General features: G+C 50.8%; 1 protein-coding gene across 1 annotated transcript in view; it reads right to left on the reverse strand.

Annotated features, from left to right (window-relative positions):
- Positions 1-2,960: 2,960 nt before the first annotated feature.
- The window catches only part of FMN1 (formin 1), a 158,418-nt gene continuing 145,798 nt past the window's right edge, over positions 2,961-15,580 (reverse strand). Inside the window, exons 16-17 of the mRNA XM_009907850.2 lie at positions 5,302-5,386; positions 2,961-3,510 (exon numbers count right to left, since the gene is read on the reverse strand). Coding sequence (XP_009906152.2) covers positions 3,466-3,510; positions 5,302-5,386 — 130 coding nt within the window. The 3' untranslated portion in view covers positions 2,961-3,465. The remainder of the gene's footprint in view (positions 3,511-5,301; positions 5,387-15,580) is intronic.

Consider the following 15,580-nt stretch of genomic DNA (forward strand, 5'->3'; position numbering starts at 1 on the left):
TCCATCCCCCCCAGTCCTATCCCTCCCTGACACCCTCAGAAGTCCCTCCTCAGCTTTCCTGTAGCCCCCTGCAGATCCTGGGAGGCCACAATTAGGTCTCCTGGGAGCCTTCTCCTCTCCAGCCTGCACAACCCCAACTCCCTCAGTCTGTGCTCACAGCAGAGCAGCTCCAGCCCTCTGCTCATCTTCATGGCCCTTCTCTGGACACCTTCCAGCCCCTCCAGATCCTTCCTGTCCTAGGGGCTCCAGAACTGGCCTCAGAGCTCCAGCTGTGGTGTCAGCAGAGTGGAGCAGAGGGGCAGAATCCCCTCCCTGGCCCTGCTGGTCCAACTCTCAGTGTGTCTGCCCTTACCTGAAGGATTTTGCAGCTCTTGGCTAAGAGAAGTAGCCTGGAATCAGCATTTTTTTTCCCACTTGAAAACAGTGTGAGCAGCAGCAGGGATTTAAGTGATGGCTGAAGCTGGACTAAGAATCTGTCTTGAGAGGCAAAGCAGCACAGCTGAAGAAGCAACCCTGTCTCTGGACTACAGAATTTTGTGACTCTTTGGGGGAACAACAAAAAGCCTGAATTCTCACCAGTGTTTGGCATGGTTGACAAGCTGAGAGAATGAGGAATCTGCTCCAGGAATGCTTCCCATCAGTAACTTTAATGTTGAATCCCTTTTTGTATATACATTTGTTCAACATTTGAACAGGAGAAGTCCATCTGAACTGGAGAAGGAAACAAAACTAAAGGAAAACTTCACATCCAGGAACGGGGAAAGAGGACATTGCAGTAAGTTAAAATCATTTCTCTTCCCCCCCAAATGATTTCTAATGCAAACTTCGCAGAGCAATCCTTCTCTCACAAGGAGTGCTACTCCTGCTTGAAGAATCTCCCAGGTAAACCATTCCCTGTATAAATTCCTGATGGCAGCAGGCTCTGCCTGCATGGGAACCACAGCAGAACCCCACACAGGTTTGCTCACCAGGCTTGCCTCGCTTGCTGCTGTTCTTTGGCTTCCCTAAGCGTTATTGCTCCTGGGGTTTGTCCCTCAGAACATCTGAAATGAGTATACTGTACCTGCTTGGTGGCAGACAGAGACCTTACATCTTTGGGATGCAGTTCTCTGCAGTGGAAATCACAGAGTCACAGAATGGGAGGGGTTGGAAGGGACCTGGAAAGCTCATCCAGGCCAAGCCCCCTCCCAGAGCAGGAGCACCTAGAGCAGGTCACACAGGAGCACATCCAGGGGGGGGTTGAACATCTCCAGAGAGGGAGACTCCACACCCCCCTGGGCAGCCTGCTCCAGGACTCTGCCACCCTCACAGGGACAAAATGTTTCCTCCTGTTTCCATGGCACTTCCTCTGCCTCAGCTTCCACCACTGCCCCTGGTGCTGGCATTGGGCATCCCCCAGCAGAGCCTGGCTCCAGCCTCTGGGCACTCACCCTGCACAGCTTTATCAACAATCTTTATCAGCAAGGAGGTCACCTCTCAGGCTCCTCCTCTCCAAGCTACAGAGCCCTCAGCTCTCAGCCCTCAGACTTTCCTCTTAAGGAAGATCTTCCACTGCCTGCAGCATCTTTGTGGCTCTGTGCTGGACTCTCTCAAGCAGTTCCCTGAGGTCTTTCTTGACCTGAGGGCCCAGGACTGGACACAATATTCCAGGTGTGGCCTCAGCAGGGCAGGGCAGAGGGGCAGGAGACCCTCTCTGGACCTACTGACCACAGCACTACAAATCAGATCCTTTTTTGCTGGGATATTCTGAAGTGATTTCCTACGAATGATGCCTCTACACCTGGGGTGTATCTGCAGCAGCCAGAACATCCAAACCAGGACATCTTCCTTCCCTTCCTGTTCTCCTTCACGCAGGAAGGAGAGAGAGGCTCACTTAAGAAGTAGATGCAAGAGATGAAATGCTGAAGCTCTCCTGGGCAGGGTCCTCCACAGCTGCTGCTTCCTGTTTGTACCTTTCTAGGAATGCCTTTGCCTCAGCTGCTCTCTGATCTGCTCTGTGGATAACCCACACCTCTCTCTCACCTCTGTTCCTTCCACCTTCTAAGCAGAAGACCAACACCTTCCTCCTGGGGCATTTTTGGGGCATTTTTTACCTTCTCCCTCCCCTCTTTGTGACCAGCTCCAGACACCATTCTTGTAAAGCAGAGGATTTCTCCCCTGGGGACAGCAAGGAGGAGCTTGTTCTCCCCACTCTGTCACTGCTGTTTGCAGAGGCCATCACCTCCTTGCATTAAACACAACCCCAACATGTTTCTGTTTCACCTTAAATCAACTCCTGATCCAAAGCCTCTCCTCCTAAGCACCCAGTTCCTCACGATGCAACAAGAGCCTTCAAGTAGCAGTGGGTATTCTATGGGGCTATGGCAGTAGCTCCACGGGGCAATGACTGGAATGCCACAGCAAGGCAGTGAGAACTCTTTTATTTCTCCTCAAGTTTTGCTTATTAAATGATCTCTATTTATATATAGATATATATGGATGGCTATGGATGTATGCTGCACACAGTCTTCATACAAATATAGGAGGACAAGAGCAGGCTGCATGATGTATTTTAGAGTGAGATATTCACTGGTGAAGTGAAAGCCTCCCAGAAAGCCAGAGGTTAAGCGGCAAAGGTCTGACTGCATGGAGACATCTTTCAGTTCGATGCGTGATGATGGTGAGTATAAAACTATCACTTCCTGGAACTGGGTCACTTTCAATATAATCTGCAATAAAAATATACCTTTTACTTTTAAATAAATTTGGGCTTTTTTTGGTCTTTTGAAGCACAAAATTTAGGAAACATTAGGCTAAAACCATAAAAATAATGACTTGGTTAGGCCATTACTCATAAAACTGAAGGACCTGGAGCTGTTCCTTTCCATGTGCAAAACCACTCTTTCCATTCCCATGGCTGGCATAAGCTGAAGCTCCTACAAAAACATCCATAGCAAAACACAGCATGTATCTAGAGTCAGCTTTAGAAAGATGCACCCAGTCCTCAGACACTGTGAGGTTATTTAGGAGCAGTCAGTTTGCACCCCAGTGGCTGCAGAAGCAACAAGAAGGGTGATGCCAAAGTCCCCAGTGAGCTGTGTGGCTGTCACCTACACAAAGCCCTGTAAATAACCTACAGGTTGTTAGTCACTACTTAACTCAGCAGCCCCCAAAGGTTCCTTCTAGCTCTTCCCCATGAATGCATTAAGAGTGCTTTAAGCAGCCATCAACAACCAGATGCTTGTGAAGCAATGCAAGGAAGAGCTGGAGAAAATCAATTTTCGCTTCCCCACGTGGAAAATCTTCTTTGAATTCCCTCCCAGGGAGTGCTCCAAACACTGCTGAAGAAACTGAGAACAACTCTTTAGTGGATTGTCTTGGAACAGAGCAGCAGAGCAGAATCCAGGATCTAACATAAGCTGCTCCCTGGGCCAGGGGTGCAGGAAAGCATGACGAGAGGCCTGAAGTCACAGCAGCACTCCTCTCTCAGTTGGCAGTCACGCTGGCTTCCTTCTGACGTAGCCTTTCTTTCTGTTGAGGGAAACAGAGAGTGTTGGCAGCACTCTTGGGGATCATTTTCACAGGATCACACAGGATCACACAGTGCATCAGAGGTTGGAAGGGGCCTCCAGAGAGCATCCAGTCCAACCCCCCTGCCAGAGCAGCATCACCCAGGGCAGGCTGCACAGGAAGGCATCCAGGTGGGGTTGGAAAGGCTCCAGAGAAGGAGACTCCACAACCTCTCTGGGCAGCCTGCTCCAGGGCTCTGCCACCCTCACTGTCAAGAGGTTTCTCCTCATGCTGAACTGAAACCTTCTCTGTTCAAGTTTGTATCCATTGTTCCTTGTCTTATTCCTGTGTACCACCCAAAAGAGCTTGGCCCCCTCCACTTGCCCCCCACCCCTCAGCTATTGATAGACATTGATCAGATCCCTCTCAGCCTTCTCTTCTCCAGGCTAAACAGCCCCAGGGCTCTCAGTCTCTCTTCACAGGGGAGATGCTCAAGTCCCCTAAGCATCCTCCTGGCTCTCCCTTGGCCTCTCTCCAGCAGGTCTCTGTCTCTCTTGACCTGGGGAGCCCAGCACTGGACACAGGATTGCAGCTGTGGTCTCAGCAGGGCTGATATCTCTGCAGCCTGTCCTGCAACTGATCTGCCCTGCTGGGAATGGAAACCTTAACCTGATTCCTTCACCTGCATTTCCTTCCCTCAGCCTCTTCCTTCCTGTGGTTTGAGAAACACTGATCTAATCTTTGTGGGCCTTGCTCACAAAGGAAAGTCTTTAGCTACAGTGGAAGTGATTAGTCCTCTTTCTGTGTCAGGTCAAAACAGCTGGGAAGCAGCAAGGAAATCAAATGGAGGTTTAATCCCTTCTGTCATTATTCAACAGAGGAAACAAGAGTCTGTAAGGTGTTGGCAAAAGCCCAGACCCTCAGCCACTGGACAACTGCAGGCAGTGAGCCTCAGGGCACTACAGAGCATGGAAGACTTGAGTGGACATGGAGAGGAATCCAGAAAATCATTCTCTAACCTGCTCTAATAATGTTTTTACTAACACCCCCCCCATCCCCCACCCCTCTGCATTATGGACAGGCTGCCCAGGGAGGTGGTGGGGACTTTCCAAACCCACCTGGATGCATTCCTGTGTGACCTGCCTTGGGTGATCCTGCTCTGGCCAGGGGGCTGGGCTGGGTGGTCTCCAGAGGTCCTTTCCAGCCCCTAACATTCTGTGCTGCTGGGGTTTTTAGGCTGGAAAGCAGCAGACTGAGAGGAGGATCTCACAAATGCTTATCAATACCCAGAGGGGGGCTGTCAGGAGGCTGGGACCAGGCTCTTTTGAGCAGTGCCCAACGACAGGACAAGGGGTGAGGGGCACAAACTTGAACAGGAAAGGCTCCACCTCAACTTGAGGAGGAACTGCTTTAGTTTAAGGTGATGGAGCCCTGGAGCAGGCTGCCCAGAGAGGTGGTGGAGTCTCCATCTCTGGAGACATTCCAGACCAGCCTGGATGTGCTCCTGTGTGACATTCTTTAGGGGAACCTGCTTTGGCAGGGGTTGCACTGGATGATCTCCAGAGGTCCCTTCCAAGCCCTAACATTCTGTGGTTCCCTCTGTGTGTGTAAACTAAGTTTTAAACTTAACTGCTGGACTACCACAGGGCAGCAGATGGAGGATTTCTCCTTGGGAAGAAAATTACTCTGCTGCATTCAAACTAAGCTTCCTGTGTCACCCTTCAGCGACAGCAGCAGCCCAGCACCACTCTGAGTGAGCAGAACAGTGTCCCAAGAACTCTTCTGAAGGTCAGCATGAGAAACAGATCATACCAGGCTAGCTGTGGGGTTGATTTTCTTCGTTTCAACCTTCTTCTCTGCAGTTAACTTGCTCACTGATTGCTGAGCCACTTTGATTCTGAAACAAAACACACAGAGAAGACAACATTAGAGGCAAAGAAACTAAAGGTGTTCTAGCTCTGCTCATCATAGACTGCACCTGTGAGAACCATCACTGTCTGCTGGCACATTAGCCCAAGAAACTGCTATTAGTGTGCAGAGGCACTTAATAAAGTGCCCTTGAACTGAATGAAACTCAACAAGGCCAAGTGTGGAGTCTTGCACCTGGGGAAGAACAACCCCATGGAGCACTACAGGTTGGGGACTGACCTGTTGGAGAGCAGTGAAGGGGAAAAGGACCTGGGGGTCCTGGTGGATGGGAGGTTGAGCATGAGCCAGCAATGTGCTCTGGTGGCCAGGAAGGCCAATGGCATCCTGGGGTGGGTTAGGAGGGCTGTGGTCAGTAGGTTGAGAGAGGTTCTCCTGCCCCTCTACCCTGCCCTGCTGAGACCACATCTCGAATATTGTGTCCAGGTCTGGGCCCTCAGTTCAAGAAGGACCTCAGGGAACTGCTTGAGAGAGTCCAGCACAGAGCCACAAAGATGCTGCAGGCAGTGGAACTTCTTCCTTAAGAGGAAAGTCTGAGGGAGCTGAGGGCTCTGTGGCTTGGAGAGGAGGAGCCTGAGAGGTGACCTCCTTGCTGGTGCTAAAGATGTGCAGGGTGAGTGCCCAGAGGCTGGAGCCAGGCTCTGCTGGGGGATGCCCAATGCCAGCACCAGGGGCAGTGGTGGAAGCTGAGGCAGAGGAAGTTCCATGGACTTCATGGACTTCCATGGAGGAAGAATTTTGTCCCTGTGAGGGTGCCAGAGCCCTGGAGCAGGCTGCCCAGGGGGGTGTGGAGTCTCCCTCTCTGGAGATGTTCAAACCCCCCTGGATGTGTTCCTGTGTGACGTGCTCTAGGTGCTCCTGCTCTGGCAGGGGGTTGGACTGGATGAAACATCAAGGTCCCTTCCAACATTCTGTGATTCTGTGATACCAACAGCAGATCAAAGCACAATTTTAAGCAGAGGAAACCCAAAGGAAGAGGCCAGCCTGCCCGGCCTGCTGCCTGGAGCTGTCGCCAGGCACACAGCTCCTCTGTTCTTGTGGTGTCTGGGTTTTGTGGAGTATCTGGCTTCAGGACAAATCAGTGACTATGGGAATGCTCAACCAAGTTCCTGGTTCTGTTCCACTGACAAGAGCTACGTGAACTCCTCTTCAAGCCACTGAAGCTAAACAACCAACCAGGCAACCCCAAAACAAATGCACACCAAACACCGGTTGTGGTTGTTGCTGTTCTCCTGCGTGAGGAAAGGAATACTCCAAAGGCAGTCAACAAAGGCTCAAAGATCCAACTGGAACAGGCCCAGGAGCAGTATCAAAGCAAGAAGATACTGCTCTGAAAAGCCCCCAAAGCTAGCTGGCTCAGCCTGCTGTATGTATAGAAAATGCTGTTTTGGTAGGCCCTTTGCCAGGCTACAGAGGAGATCTCCTCTGAAAGCCTCGAAATGAAAGCATCTGCCAGCTCTGCCTTACTGCTTTCCCTACAGCTCCACATGAAGCCTTCAGTTTGGAGAGGAGAAGGCTCTAACTGTGGCCTTCCAGGATCTGCAGGGGGCTCCAAGAAAGCTGGGGAGGGACTTCTGAGGGTGTCAGGGAGGGATAGGACTGGGGGGGATGGAGCAAAGCTAGAAGTGGGGAGATTCAGACTGGATGTCAGGAAGAAGTTGTTGCCCATGAGGGTGGTGAGAGCCTGGCACAGGTTGCCCAGGGAGGTGGTGGAAGCCTCCTGCCTGGAGGTGTTTGCAGCCAGGCTGGAGGTGGCTGTGAGCAACCTGCTGCAGTGTGAGGTGTCCCTGCCCATGGCAGGGGGTTGGAGCTGGCTGAGCCTTGAGGTCCCTTCCAACCCTGACAATTCTGTGGTTCTATGAACTGCCTGCCCAGCCTCACTGATGTGGTAATAAGAAGAGAGCCAAAGTCAGAAGGGGCTCTTGCCTAGGTTCTTGTGTGGAGGTGCAGATCAGTCTGCTGCAGGCACTACTGACACAGGGGGAAAGAAGAACAGAGATCTGATTCCTCTGCTCATTGCTTTTTGCTCTCAGGGTCTTGCATACAGAAGTCTTGTTTCTGTATGCAACAACCTGATCACAAGTTTAATTAGGAGGAAAAGGAGAAACAGAACTTAACATGAAGAGATTGAGAGGAGATCTGATCAAAGTCTATCAATATCTGAGGGCTGGGTATAATGAAGGAAGGGACAGGGACAGGCTCTGCTCAGTTGTACCCTGTGATACAACAAGGGGCAATGGATGGAAACCCCAGCACAGGAGGTTCCACCTCAACACAAGGAGGAACTTCTTCCCTGGGAGGGTCCCAGAGCCCTGGAGCAGGCTGCCCAGAGAGGTTGTGGAGTCTGCTCCTCTGGAGCCTTTCCAGTCCCATCTGGAGGTGTTCTGTGTGCCCTGTGCTGGATTCTATGCTCCTGCTCTGGCAGGGGGGGTGGACTCAAAGATCTCCAGAGGTCCTTCCAACCCCCAACAGCCTCTGATCCTGTGAATCTCTTCCCCTCTTAGGGACAGCAGAAAGGGCAGGGGAAATGATGTGCTGAACAGTGATGAAAAGGAAGGAAAATCCTTGGCACTCCTAAGACAGGACCTGCCCAGAGTACCAGCTTTACCACTCTGCAGGCAAAATGCAGAGGGAAAGAAGGTGCAGTGAATTTCTGCAAGGGAGGAAGAACTCAGCAAAGCAATTTCCCCTCCTGCACACCCAAGCAGCCTTTTACTAGAAACAACACAGTTCTTGGCATCCCTGAACTGAAAACATTCTCCTTTCTTCTCCCCTTCAGTTTTTTCCACCGGCAGAAATAATTGCTGTGGCCAGTCAAAATAAAACCCACCAAAACCATTTAAAACACCATGTCCAGTTCAAACCACTTTTGACACACTCAATTCTGGAGGAATTTTGGAAGAGAAGCCAACAACAAAAAAAACCAACACCCCAACCCAAACAGGCCAGGGGCTGTGGATCATGGCTGCAATTACTGATGTGTGACTCCTGTCTGCAGCACTAGCAGCACACCAGGAGACACAGCACACGCTCTTGAGGCCATTTTGTGTGTGTGTGTTTACCAGTGCTCAGGGGTGGAAGCTAAAGTTCCTTCTCTAAGCCATGGGTTTTGTAAGTACCTGCTGGGTGACTCCTGCTGTTTGCAGGGCTTAAGACACGGAACAAAACAGTTACACTATTTACAAGTGAACTCACTTTCACAGGAGCACTGTCAGGGTTGGAAGGGACCTCAAGGATCAGCCAGTTCCAGCCCATTCCCAGAGGAATCAGATCTCTGTTCTTCTTTCCCCCTATCTCAGTAGTGCCTGTAGCAGACTGATCTACATCTCAACACAAGAACCTAGGCAAGAGCCCCTTCTGACTTTGCCTCTCTTCTTATTATCACATCAGTGAGGCTGGGCAGGCAGTTCATAGAACCACAGAATTGTCAGGGCTGGAAAGGACCTCAAGGCTCAGCCAGTTCCCCCCTGCCATGGGCAGGGACACCTCACACTGCAGCAGGTTGCTCACAGCCACCTCCAGCCTGGCTGCAAACACCTCCAGGCAGGAGGCTTCCACCACCTCCCTGGGCAGCCTGTGCCAGGCTCTCACCACCCTCAGGGGGAATAATTTCTTCCTCACGTCCAATCTGAATCTCCCCACTTCTAGTTGTGCTCCATCCCCCCCAGCCCTATCCCTCCCTGACACCCTCAAAAGTCCCTCCCCAGCTTTCTTGGAGCCCCCTGCAGATCCTGGAAGGCCACAATTAGGTCTCCTTAGAGCCTTCTCCTCTCCAGGCTGAGCAGCCCCAACTCCCTCAGGCTGTGCTCACAGCAGAGCAGCTCCAGCCCTCTGCTCATCCTTGTGGCCCTTCTCTGGACACCTTCCAGCACCTCCAGATCCTTCTTGTCCCAGGGGCTCCAGAACTGGCCCCAGAGCTCCAGCTGTGGTCTCAGCAGAGTGGAGCAGAGGGGCAGAATCATATGAGGAACAATTTCTTCTCTGAAAGGGTTGTGAAGCCTTTAGGCTACCCAGGGAAGTCTCTGGAGGGATTTAAAAGCTGTGGAGATGATGTGCTGAGGGACATGGGTCAGTGGTGGCCTGGCAGTGGTGGCCTGGCAGTGCTGGGTGATTGGTTGGACTTGGTGATCTTAAAGGTCTTTTCCAACCAAAAAAAATAAGAAAAACAGAGAAAAAAAGTTGGTTGGTTCTTTCTGTTTTGTTTTGATCCCATTCTCTTGGGTGCCAGGAGTGTTTTCTGAGCCAGGGGAGGATTAGGCTGGATGTTAGGAAGAAATTCTTCACAGAGAGTGAATGTGCTGCCCAGGGAGGTGGTGGAGTCCCCATCCCTGGAGGTGTTCAGGAAGAGCCTGGCTGAGGCCCTTGGTGCCATGGTTTAGCTGATCAGATGGTGCTGGGTGCTAGGCTGGACTGGATGATCTCTGAGGTCTTTTCCAACCTGGTTAATTCTGTATTGCTGTATTTCTTCTGTATTTAACTCTGCATTTAGTTCTTTCACCATTTAAGGGTCCCTATTGCCATCTGAAGAGGGGATTCTAGGGATTACAGACTTTTAGGCTTAAAAAGAGACCGCTGCCTGTCACTGATGCAGGGCTGCTCAGTGAGTTTCACTCCACCTCTGCACATCTTCCAGCAAACCTGGCTTTATAAAACAAACCAAACCCAGGATGCATAGTTTGGAACACAAAAATATCAATGAAGCAGCTGGCTTTGACTCACGTGATAGCTGGCTGATAGAAATGGCAGACTAATTACTTATTACCCTTTGCTCTCCTATGAGGGAAAAAAGCCAGCACTTGGCTACCAGAGTTCAGAGGGTTGTCAGCAGTGGCACAGAGTCCACTCAGAGGCCTGTGGCCAGTGGTGTTCCCAGGGAGCAGGACTGGGCCCAGTTTTGGTCAATATCTTTATCAACAACCTGGCTGAGGGCATTGAGAGTACCCTCAGCAGGTTCCTGATGATGCAAACCTGGGGGGGCTGACACCCCTCAGGCTGTGCTGCCACCCAACCAGAGCTGCACAGGCTGAGAGCTGGCTGCAGGCAAGCCTCAGGAAGGTCAATAAGGACAAGGGCAGAGTCCTGCATCTGGGCAGCAATCACAGCAGGCACCAGGACAGGTTAGAGGCTGCCCTGCTGGGAAGCAGCTCCATGGAGAAAGACCTTGGAGTGCTGGTGGGCAGCAAGTCCTGCATGGGACAGCAATGTGCCCTGGGGGCCAAGAGAGCCAATGGGATCCTGGGGGGCAGCAAGAAAAGTGTGGCCAGCAGGGCTGGGGAGGTTCTGCTCCCCCTCTGCTCTGCCCTGCTGAGACCACAGCTGCAATCCTGTGCCCAGTGCTGGGCTCCCCAGGTCAAGAGAGACAGAGACCTGCTGGAGAGAATCCAACAGAGAGCCACAAGGATGATTAAGGGACTTGACAAGGGGCAATGGCTTCAACCTAGAGAAGGGCAGATTCAGACCAGATATCAGGAGGAAGTTCTTCACTATGAAGGAGGTGGAACACTGGAACAGGTTGCCCAGGGAGGTGGCTGAGGCTCCTTCCCTGGAGATATTCGAGGTGAGGCTTAATGAGGCTCAGGGTCGCCTGATCTAGCTGGGGATGTCCCAGCAGACTGAGGGGAGGTCAGACTGGATGACCCTTGGAGGTCCCTTCCAGCCTGGACCATTCTATGAATTCTCAGAAGTTCCCTTCATAAGCTCATGAAAAGACTTTCTCCTTACAGGGAAATGTATGATCAAGTCAGAGACCAATCAGACAAACTCATTGTCACCCCTGTTTCCCATTTAGTTGGACAGAAGAAGCTGTATCTGCATGCTCCATGCTCTAAAGCCTTCAGTTAGCAAACCTGGAATCCACTCTAAACTAGCCAGCTGCTACTCATCCATGTTGAGGCTCTGCTATTGTGCAAAGACAGAGGCCAAATTTTTGGTTCCCTCTCAATTCCTTAATGTTCTGGAATAATCCATTCTCCCTGCTTCTACAGCTCCTTCCATGCAGCTGGTGCTGGGTAGCTGTGGGTTATGAATTAGCTTGGAATGACAATTCTGTGCCACCTGAGCTTACTTCAAGTCCAAACCTCTCCCATTAAGACTGTGCTGGCACAGGAATTGTTGTGCAAACCAAATGTTCAGCTGAAGAAGCAGTGGTAGCTGCAGTCAACATCAACTGTTCAACCTTGAGCCAGGCTGCATTCCAAGCCCAGATCCTATAACAGCTGAACAGATACCCCTTAAGAGACTAAGAAATATCCTCATAGCTCAGATTCCTTACGTGCATCACATGCCTTGCTGCAGGATCACTGCTGCATGCAGCCCATAAACTAATCCTGCAGTGTACCAACACTCTTGGCCCACACAGCTTACCACAGGCTGCAGAACTAACAGAACTAACCAGGTTGGAAAAGACCTCAGAGACCATCAGGCCCAACCTATCATCCAACACCATCTAACCAACTAGACCACGGCACCAAGTGCCTCATCCTGCCTTACTTTAAACACCTCCAGGGATGGTGACTCCACCACATCCCAATGTGGAAGAATTCTTGCTGGGAAGAATTTCTTAGAGTCATAGAATCAACCAGGTTGGAAAAGACCTCAGAGACCATCAAGTCCAACCTAGCACCCAACACCATCTAACCAACTAAACCATGGCACCAAGTGCCTTGTCCAGCCTTATTTTAAACACCTCCAGGGATGGTGACTCCACCACATCCCAATGGCCAATCTCTCTTGCTGGGAAGAATTTCTTAGAGTCATAGAATCAAACAGGTGGGAAAAGACCTCAGAGATCACCAAGTGCAACCTATCACCTAATACCCAACACCTCCTGACAGCTAAACCATGGCTCCAAGTGCCACATCCAAGCCTTCCTTGAACACCTCCAGGGATGCTGACTCCACCACCTCCCTGGGCAGCACATCCCAATGGCCAATCTCTCTTGCTGGGAAGAGCTTTCTCCTCACCTCCAGCCTAAACTTCCCCTGGCACAGCTTGAGACTGTGTCCTCTTGTTCTGTCACAGGCTGCAGTTCAGTCTCAGAACTCTAGAACACCTCTGTGTTACCTGGGCTGGCAGATGGCTTCACAGAGCTCTTGGTTAGCTTCACTATCAGAGACCCTCCACCTCCACTACCAACTTCTGTAATCAAGCCTTTGCTCTTGAATGTTCTGGAAAGAACTTGCCTGTTATTGATCAAACCTTTCAATAGCTTGTAGTTAAACTGCTTTTTAGCTCTCTGATTGAATCAGTACAAATACAGTAAAATGGAGGCTGGCACTGGAATTTGTGCTCAAACCTCAAACTGTTGATATGCTTCACATGTTCCTGTTATTTCTACACCTGCTGGGGGAGCTGGGGGTGTTCAGCCTGGGTAAGAGAAGAGAAGGCTCCAGGGGGAACCTCAGAGCTGAAAGGATCCAGCAGGAAGGCTGCAGAGGGACTTTCCATCAGGGGGTCTGCAGACCGGACAAGGGGGAATGGTTTGAAGCTGAGGCAGAGCAGGGTCAGGCTGGAGCTGAGGAAGAAGTTCTTCAGCAGGAGGCTGCTGAGACTCTGGCCCAGGCTGCCCAGGGAGGCTGTGGCTGCCTCCTGCCTGGGGGTGCTGAAGGCCAGGCTGGATGAGGCCTTGAGCAGCTGAGTGTAGCTGAGAGGTGTCCCTGGGCATGGTGGGGAGGTTGGGGCAGCTGAGCTCTGAGCTCCCTTCCAGCCTGAGCCATTCTAGGATTCTATCATAAGCCTTCTTACATTTCATTTGCACAACAGAATGCAGAATACAGAATTAACCAGGCTGGAAAAGACCTTTGAGATCATCCAGTCCAACCTACCACCCAGCACCATCTCATCAACTAAACCATGGCACCAAGTGCTTGTCTTAAACACTTCCAATGATGGTGACTCCACCACCTCCCTGGGCAGCACATTCCAATGGCCAATCTCTTTTTCTGGGAAGAAGTTCTTCCTCACATCCAGCTTAAACCTCCCCTGGCACAGCTTGAGACTGTGTCCTCTTGTTCTGACACAATCACAGCCTGCTGTGAAACTGCTGACTGCAAACTCCTTGTATTTTGTGGTTTTCTGTGTTTACATTTCTTCCCTACATTCAGACTTGGCTTGGATAGCCTCTCAAATATACTGTAAGAGATCTTGGATGCTTCAATAGACATAGATAGGCATTTGTGTGTGTGTGTGTGTATATTTAAATACATCACACAGTTACACACCTCAAATGGATTTAAATTGTTAAAAATCTGTATTAGTTTTGATTCTGAATTGTAAAATCATGCCCACTGCACAGAAAATCAGTAGTCCATGAGAAGGAGGTGGGAGTGGAATGATGTGCAATCTCTCCTGGTGTCAGCACCTTATGGAAAAAGCACATCCCTTCTTGGTTTAGTGTCACTTATCATCTGAAAAGCTGACACAGAGAAGAAAGCACAAAAGCAGTTGGTGTACCTGGATGCAAGGGCTTCCCTTGTCAGCAACCAACCTGGGGTTTGATGCAGAACAAAACAAAAGTCCCCAACGTTTGGTGAGCCTTCAGGGTGCATTTAGAGGAAGCTGTTTGATGGAGATGGAGAGGGCAGCCTGCTCCAGGCTCTGCCACCCTCACAGGGAAAATGTTTCCCCTCCTGTTCCCCTGGCACCTCCTCTGCTCCAGCTTGCCCCCAGTGCCCCTTGTGCTGTGCTTGGCCATCCCTGAGCAGAGCCTGGCTCCAGCCCTGCACATCTTGATCCCCAGCCATGAGGGCAGCCCTCAGGCTGCTCTGCTCCCAGCTCCAAGCCCCAGCTCCCTCAGCTGTGCTCACAGGGAGATGTTCCACTGCCTGCAGCAGCTCTGTGGCCCTGTGCTGGACTCTCTCAAGCAGTTCCCTGAGGTCCTTCTTGACCTGAGTAGCTCAGGACTGGACACAGTATTCCAGATGTGGCCTCAGCAGGGCAGAGTAGAGGGGCAGGAGAACCTCTCTGGACCTACTCACCACAGCCCTTCTAATCCAGCCCCAGGCTGCCCTTGGCCTTCTTGGCCAGATTGCTGGCTCATGGGCATCCTGCTGTCCCCCAGCACCCCCAGGTCCTTTTCCCCAGGGGCTCTCTCTAACATATCATCCCCCAAGCTGTACTGTACAAGAAAACTTGTCATCCCATTTCTGTCAGGGATATGGTTTTGGAAAGGTTCCTCATTTCACCTCTGCAGTGATTCACAGATCCTGCCACATCACCTCCAGCATCGCAGCACCTACGTTTGTGGCCTATCTGTAACCCTGCCCTGCAGCCCTAACTGCTGTGCCAATCTCCTCAGGGCAGAGAGACAATGATTCAACTATACCTCGGGGGGCAGCTCATTTCTTTTCCCAGTGGGTTAAGCTCAGGGCAGCTCAGAGCACTCTAATCAGATTTCTACACTTCTGTGCCACTGGGGAGCCAAGTGGCTGTTAGACAAAACAGGCTCTTCCCTGCAGCTGAGGCTGTCAGTTAGCTCAAGCCTCTTTGCCTCCTCGAATGTGGAGGTTCTACAGCTGCCTGGTTTACAACACACAGGAGTTTTGAAGACTGAATTTTGATTTGGGAATCTTAGGGTTTTTGACCTTTTTTTAAGCCATTAATCATTGAAAGCTAAAACAGTTTTCATTACACTATTTCTCCCATGCTTTTTTTTTCCCCCTGAGCAGTATTTCTTGAAAGACAAATTGTACTCCAAGATGCCAATCCAACCTGGGGTTCTGTGAATGCTTTCATTCCTGTACCCATGTGAGCAACAAAATCCCTTCCTAAAGGTATCTGTTTGGCTCCTTCAGACACATTTTGCACAGAGGAGCTGCAGCTCCTCCTGCAATCTGAAGAGGAATCCAGTGGCAAATGTGTTCACGCAACACAATGCCGCAGTTTCAGAGCCCAAGTGTGAAAGTATTGACTTCCACTGCCAAGTCCTCCTCTTCCAAATTCCCTTCAAAACAAAATGTTTCATGATAAACAGATTGATTTTCCTGTCTTAAACTAAATGGCAGTCTTTGAAAATGCCAGGCAAGAAGTGGATCCAATTAATTACCCAGTTAAGGAAGACAGCTGTCCATTCCTCTCATACTAAGGTTTTTAGTTACCAGTGGGCACAGTGACTCTGAGCCTGCTTTCAAGCTTCTTTTGGACAGCAGCTCATTGGTCTCATGCTTTG

This window comes from Dryobates pubescens, chromosome 5 (genome assembly GCF_014839835.1).
Source record: "Dryobates pubescens isolate bDryPub1 chromosome 5, bDryPub1.pri, whole genome shotgun sequence".
NCBI lineage: Eukaryota > Metazoa > Chordata > Aves > Piciformes > Picidae > Dryobates > Dryobates pubescens.